The 7806-nt window shown below is 37.9% G+C and overlaps 1 protein-coding gene across 1 annotated transcript; it reads left to right on the top strand.

The window, feature by feature from the left end:
• The first annotated feature begins 222 nt into the window (after window positions 1-222).
• Window positions 223-6522, top strand: LOC138324260 (uncharacterized). Its single transcript, XM_069269339.1, has 2 exons — window positions 223-3151; window positions 4026-6522. Exons 1-2 carry the CDS (start codon window positions 2808-2810, stop codon window positions 6520-6522), a joined length of 2841 nt encoding a protein of 946 aa, XP_069125440.1. The 5' UTR covers window positions 223-2807.
• The last annotated feature ends 1284 nt before the right edge of the window (window positions 6523-7806 follow it).

The following is a 7806-nucleotide window of genomic DNA, read 5'->3' as shown; positions in this document are numbered from 1 at the left end:
TACATAACTTCTGTTCTTCGTGTTCAATATGACCAGTCTCATGGTCTCCTGGAGCCTTCATACTTACATGCCATGTCCCAGGACAACAGATCTTTACCAAACAGTGACATAATACCTCCTCATCAATTTGCCGTTCAGGTTCATTTCATCAATAGCCATTATGTCGTATCTTCGCAAAGTAATCTTGGTTTTATAACCGTTTTTGACTATCTTCCAAATTCTACTAGACTGGCCCAAATCTTACCTCAGCTCATTATCACCTACAGAACTCTCCAGGAAAACCCGACTCAACAGATTCAATATGTTGTTCCACAACATCAAGGTTCTACTGCAGACTGTGCCTGCTTTGCTGTGTGTAATACCATAATGATATTACAAGGAGTACAGCCATCATCATTTGTGCTAAATCAGCTCGGGCTACGAACCTATCTTCATGAAGGAATATTAGCAGGATTCTTTGCATCATCACTTCCTGTTCTTTCAACTTCAAAGTCTATTTATGGCAATGTCATGAAACAGTCCCAGGAAAAGATGAAAAATTATTTCATATTTCAAAAAAACAAACCAACTTGAGGAGACAAAATACTTTCATTAATAAACAGTCTTGCGCGAACGTATCTGCTGAAAATATGATGAATAAAGATAAAAAAGAACTTACAACAATGAGGTCAAGTCATTTAGCTAAACAGCAACTTGAGAATTGGGACAAAGATAAGAAAAGAAAGCAATCTGCTCGAGCAAACAGATCAGAAAAGGAAGTGTTACATGATAGAGACAAAGATAAAAAAGGCAAAAATCAACTCGTGCAAATAGGTCAGATCAAGATGTGTTACATGAAAGAGACAAAGATAAAAAAAGGAAAAAATCAACTCGTACAAACAGATCAGATCAAGATGTGTTACATGAAAGAGACAAAGATAAAAATAGGAAAAAATCAACTCGTACAAACAGATCAGATCAAGATGTGTTACATGAAAGAGACAAAGATAAAAAAGGAAAAAATCAACTCGTACAAACAGATCAGATCAAGATGTGTTACATGATAGAGACAAAGATAAAAATAGGAAAAAATCAACTCGTACAAACAGATCAGATCAAGATGTGTTACATGAAAGAGACAAAGATAAAATAGGAAAAAATCAACTCGTACAAACAGATCAGATCAAGATGTGTTACATGATAGAGACAAAGATAAAAATAGGAAAACATCAACTCGTACAAACAGATCGGATCAGGATGTATCTACACACAAACAAATTGACAAAACAAGAAAAACGTTGTCAAGGATGGAAAAGAGAACAAATTTCAACAAGTCTATTTCTGATCCACCAGAAGCTGGCAACCCTGTGTATTTAACTCCTGGTATACAGAAAATATTACAAACATTCAATGAAGCTATAAAAAAGGGCCCAACTTTTGCATGTGCATGCTGTTGTCGATGGATGTTTCGTGAAAATGTTGTTCATTTCTGCATTGACACATACAAAAAGATGAAAACCTCCATAAAGAAACAGTTTTCTTCACCTGAAATGAAGTTGACACACTGGATTTGTAAAAAGTGTCATGTAACGTTGCAGAAGGGAAAGGTTCCTCCACAGAGTCAGGTGAATAACCTTACACTCACTGCTATTCCACCTGAACTGAATTCTTTAAACATTCTTGAACACCATCTAGTTTCGCGCATCATACCGTTCATGAAAATTATTGCTAAACCTAGAGGAGCCCAACATGGCATAAATGGTCCTGTAGTACTTGTACCTTCAGACTTGACTAAGGTGACTAGTATGTTACCCAGAGTGGTATCGGAATCACAAATCATAATGCTTGCCTTGAAAAGACGACTTACAGATAAAACGTCAGTGCATCAACAGTACATTCGCCCATCATTTGTAAATAAAGCTCTGGATTTCTTGATTGCCAACAATTCTGCATATAAAGATGTTGCAGTGAGTTCAAATTGGTGTACAGAAAGTGAAGAAAGTGACAAGGAACTATGGCAAGCTGTTACACCATCCGAAAGTTCACCCGAACTACATGAGCCAGTCACTTCATATGAAGAGCTCGCATCCTCAGAAAGGAAAACACTTCATCAGCATCTGCCATGTACAAAAAACTGTGAAAATTCATTATCAGACAGTGAGGATGAAATTGAGAAAGACAATCCTGAAGAGTTCCAACAAGAACTAAAACAAAAACGGTCTGTCAATACACGGACTTGTTTACTTCCGGAGGAGGGCCCTACGGTACAAATGAGTGATGTTGTGAATCTTGCTCCAGGTGAGGGCCAGCGCCCTATATCTATGTACAAGCAACCAAACTGGGAAGAAATGGCATTTCCCCATCTGTACCCAACTGGAGAAAACACATTTAATGCAGCGCATCCAGTTAAGATATCTCCTAAAGCTTTTGTTAATCAGAGATTGTTGAACTCTGACGGCAGGTTCGCAGAAAGCACAGAGTATATATTTCAATCCTTACACTGGCTTGAATCAAACCAGCTTCAAAATTGCATCAGTATTACACAAAGAAAAACACATCAGGTTGATTTAACTGTTCGCCATTTAAAGGACCCCTCTACTGTTAGAGGATTGTTATCAAATAATGAACTATTTGCTACCTTTAAGACTTTGCGAGGAACTCCCCAGTATTGGCAGCAAATGCAAATCGACATGCTTGCAAAACTGAGGCAGTTAGGTCCATACACTTTCTTCATCACTGCATCGGCGGCTGAGTTCCATTAGACAGAAGTGATCTCTGTTATTGCGATACAATATGGACAAAAGCTTACTGATGATGAAATCAATGCAATGGATTGGAATACAAAAAGAGGTTGGCTAGAGAGAAATCCTGTGACAGCAGCACGTCAAATTAATTACATATTTGACAAGTTGTGGAGTCATGTTATATTAAGTGGCGCACACCCTATTGGCCAAGTTCTAAATTATGACCGACGTAAAGAAATGCAGGGGAGAGGAACAGAACATTTCCATGCTGCAGTACATGTGAAGGATGCTCCTAAATTAGATGTACATGATGATAAAGAAGTTATCAAATTCATTGAAAAGCATATCAGTTGTGAAATTCCAGACAAGGAGGTAGATCCAATTCTACATGAACTTGTAAAATCAAGACAAATACATCATCATACAAGGTTTGTATACCATTAATATGAAATATGACAAAAATTATCACACTGTAATGCGGCTGAAAAATTCCATTCTATAAAAAAACAAATGACAAAAATGATAATTTTGAAGGGTTATAAACGCTTTGCTTTAGTTTGGGCTCATCAGAATACAAAAGATATATAAAATTGTTAAAATTAATCGCCCTTTCATAAGGGAACTGTTCTCTAGTGTTTTCTGGTGAGGTATAGTCCCCAAGTCAAAGCCGACAGGACTATACCTCACCAGACAACACTATAGGAGAACAGTTCCCAAAGAAAACGGCCATAATAGATTTAGTACATCACAAGACATGTTACTTGTAACAACTTACATTCTGTTTAGCTTTTGAAAACATATCAAAGTTGTCTTTTGCAAACTGGCTAGGTCTAACCACTTTGATCGGAAGGTGATCCTGACAAGTGAGAGTTTCACAATGAAAAGGATAACGTCAAAAAGGGGCATGTGCACTTTTGTGGCAGACTATGCCTGGTATAGTTCCCTTAGTCAATGAAGACATAGAACTGTCACTAAATAGACCGTGGCTAATATCCAAGTAATTATCATGTGATGTACTAAGAATTGAAAAGGGGTCAGATTATCTGTAAAGCACTGTGTTGGATGGTAATATTTCTATCACCTGCATGAAATTTACATTATTTGTAGTTTGTTAGAATAAATAATATGCTAAGGGACTGGATGTTGTGTATCGATCATAATACTTAAAAGTGCTACACCTTGAAAGAAAGGCCATTACTTGAATGTTCTAAAACACACTACATATTTCATTTATTTGCTAGAATATATAATCAGGTCAAAAGTTAAAAGTCATGTTTTACATTTATTTTCATTCTTTGACAGGACATGTAAGAAGAAGAAAGGTTCCTCATGCCGCTTTTCTTTTCCAAGACCCCCATCTACATCAACACTGATTGCGAGACCACCTGAAGGAGAACTGGCAGGCCAACAGAAAAAGGAAGCTGCTGTAATTCTCCAAAAGGTCTATGGAGCTCTAGCCAACATGAATGCTTCTGAGCCATTATCACTTGAAGCTCTTCTCCAAAATGCCGGTTGCATCTCCCTGGAAGCATACACTGCCGCTCTCGAAATATCACAGCACAGAATAAATATTGCTCTTAAGCGTGATGTTGGTGAAATTAATGTGAATAACTATAATCCAGTTATTTTGCGAGCAATTAAATCAAACATGGACATTCAATATATCACAAACATTTGGGCCTGCATAGCATATTTAACATCATACATGTGCAAACCAGAGCGAACCATGAGTGATTTGATGAAGAAAACTAGTAAGGAAGCATCCAATAAATGTATTAGAGATAAACTCTTTGACATAGGCAATTTGTTTCTTAAAGCTCGAGAAGTATCTGAACATGAAGCGATTTCTAGGCTGTTGTCAATTCCAATGAGGAGATCAAACGTCAATGTCACTTTCATTCCAACAGACCTCAAAGAAAACAGAACCCGAATGCTTAAGCCTCCATCTGTAATTCAGAACATGGATGATGATGATGAGGATATATATATGTCCAATATACTGGACAAGTATGCAGCCCGTCCTAAATCTCTGGAAACACGTTCTCTTGCTTTCTTTGTTGCAAACTACACTTATCACAGAAAAGCAAAAATTGATGAGGATGAAGTGCAGGACGATGAAGTGGAGTCAAATGAGACAAATAGCTATATTACACTTTCGAATGGTTTAGGAAGGATGTGTAAGAGGAAATATCCTTGTGTTATAAGATATCATTATGTTTCAAAGGAGAAGGATTCAGAGATGTATTATCATCGGCTACTGCTGTTGTACTACCACTGGAGATCTGAAGATGAACTGAAGCTTAATAACTCATATCAGCTGAAATTTAAACAGGAAATGTCAGAACTTGTGCCTATTATCAAGCAGTTTGAACCTTTCTATGAAGAAGTTGAAAATGTGCTAGAAACATTTGATCCAAACGATTGTGAACCAGAGATGTGGAATCAAGTCGCTTCAGAAGTTGAGCATGATTTGCACCATGATGAAAACCAAATACCAGATCCAACTTATGAATTCCTCAACCCTCAGCATCTACCTTCAGATATCACTCATGAGCAACAACCTGAACAATCTCGCCCTTCTTACACAGTTGGTTTAGCAATCATGTACATTTCTGATGACTTATTCCTGTCGTTGGTAAGATCGCTAAACTTAGAACAAAGAAGAATTTTCGACTTCATATATGAGTGGTCAACGAAAACAAGACTATCTCAGGCAGATGAATCTCCCGAACCATTCTACATTTTCCTGAGTGGTGGAGCTGGAGTAGGGAAAAGTCATACGATAAACGCAGTATATCAAGGTGCCATACGTGCACTTCGAAAACCTGGTGTAGGAACTGACGCTATTCTAGTACTACTAACTGCTTCCACTGGAAAAGCTGCCAGCAATATTCAAGGTACAACACTTCATTCTGCATTTTCTCTCCCTGTTCGTCAGATGAGCAAGTTATTTGAGCATCGCAAGCCATCTGCCCAGAAACTGAATACCCTGAGGTCACTTTATGTTAATCTAAAAATCATAATCATAGATGAAATATCAATGTTGGGAGCAAGATCCCTCACTCATCTGTCTTGTGCTCTACAAGATATATTTCAATTACCCAATGTTCCATTTGGAGGAATCTCTACTCTCGCAGTCGGAGACCTACTACAACTAAACCCTGTTGGAGATCTCCCAGTGTTTAAACCCACATCAGACAATTATAGTGCACTGTATGGTTCCCTGTGGGGTCGTCATTTCTGTTTGCATGAACTGACTGAAATAGTTCGTCAGAAAGGAGATCCAGAATTTGCAGAAATTCTATCAAGAATTCGCGTAGGACAAATAGAGGATCAGGATGTTACAGACTTGCATCTACTAGAAAATACCGATACTGCAACTTTTCCCAGTGATGTTGTTCATTTGTTTTTTACTAACAAGCAAACTACAGACTACAATGAGGCCAAATTGCACTCATTTGACACACCTTTCATTACAGTGCTTGCACAGGACAGCAAAATGGACCTTTATACTAATTCTTCACAATTGACAATAACAAACAACAACATATATGAAACAGGAAACTTGCCTTCACAGCTTCAGTTAGCAGTCGGTTGCAGATTCATGTTGACCAAGAACATTGATATAGCTGACCATCTTGTGAATGGGGCTACTGGCGTAGTCATATCACTTGATATTAACATCGACAATCCATTGCAGGGAGCAATATATGTGAAATTGATAATGACAACTGTGGTAACCAAGTCAGGCGCAAAAGTCCTCCTCATCTGTCTCACTGTGTTCCTGTCAAAGCCGTGACATCCCAGTTCATGTTATCCAAGAAGACACCGGTTCCTGTTGAACGTAAGCAATATCCTGGTGTACTTGCTTTTGGCCTCACAGTCCACAAATCACAAGGCAGCACCTACAAGTACATGCATGGGGACCTAACTGTACTGCACCCGAATACTCCAACACCACAAGGACTTGTTTACACCATGTTGAGTCGTGCCACTTCCAGAGCGGGGCTAAAAATTACAGCTTTTGCAAAAGAAAAAATCAAAGTAAATAAAAGTGCATTGGAAGAAATGCAGCGGTTGCGAGATGAAAATTCATTTCATTGGAAGAATGGTTTGGTTTCACTTTCGCCAAGTGATATAGTTGTGACTCATCTGAATGTTCGCTCCTTATCCAAACATTGCAAGGACATAGAAGCCGACAAATCTGTGTCTTTTGCCAGTGTTTTCTGTGTATGTGAAACTCATCTACCACAAAACCCATCACAAGATCAGTATACACTGCCAGGATGGTCAACTGTTCTTTCAAACACTCGCCATGGACTTGCCATTTTCATCAAAGAAGACATTGCTCATTGCAATCTTCCCCTACCAACAAGTACACTACAAGCAATGGCTTCAATCATCAACACCCGTATAAAACTCCTTGTAGTTGTCACATACAAACCACCAACTACTGACTATAAAACATTTATTAATCAGTTAGATCATTATCTGCAAACCCTTCCTATCACTGAGTACCTTACAGTTTTGACAGGAGATTTCAACATGCACCAAACAGAACATGCTGCAGCTGAGCTTCAACATATGGTGCAGAAATATGGACTTGTACAGTACATAAAAGAACCAACGCATACTCATGGTGGAATTTTGGATTTATTCTTCTCCCAACCTGGTTCAGCAATAACTGGATCATTCCCTGTACCCTATTCAGATCATCATATTGTGTGGGGAAAGCTGTCAAGGTTATAGGAGGTAATCTTATATTTATAATTACCTCATAAATTAGGTATCCGAATGCTCCATAAAGTGTTATCCATGTACACCACCAGCTGTCATATTGTTTTTCAGTTTTAGAATACCCATATATTGTTACTTGTGAATTTGGACAATTTCTTTGATGCAGTTCCATCAACATAATGAGATGTAAATTATGCAATGTATATATTTAGATATGTTTGTGTCATAAAAAATATCATATTCATATTACTTAAACATGTTACATCAATTCTGTGTTATTTTATTCTTTTAAATGTCATGTTACTGGAGAGCGGATATATTGTTGTATGAATTTATTCAAGGACAA

Source organism: Argopecten irradians, chromosome 5, assembly GCF_041381155.1.
Source record: "Argopecten irradians isolate NY chromosome 5, Ai_NY, whole genome shotgun sequence".
In the NCBI taxonomy this organism is placed as follows: Eukaryota; Metazoa; Mollusca; class Bivalvia; order Pectinida; family Pectinidae; genus Argopecten; species Argopecten irradians.
The sequence above is the reverse complement of the archived record's forward strand: the minus strand, read 5'-3'. Positions and strand labels throughout refer to the sequence as shown.

Excerpts from the sequence above, each read along its gene's own strand:
- LOC138324260 (XM_069269339.1), top strand. The coding sequence starts at position 2,808 with ATGGATTGGAATACAAAAAGAGGTTGGCTAGAGAGAAATCCTGTGACA. Across the intron at positions 3,152-4,025 it reads CAAATACATCATCATACAAG|GACATGTAAGAAGAAGAAAG; the intron begins GTTTGTATACCA and ends ATTCTTTGACAG.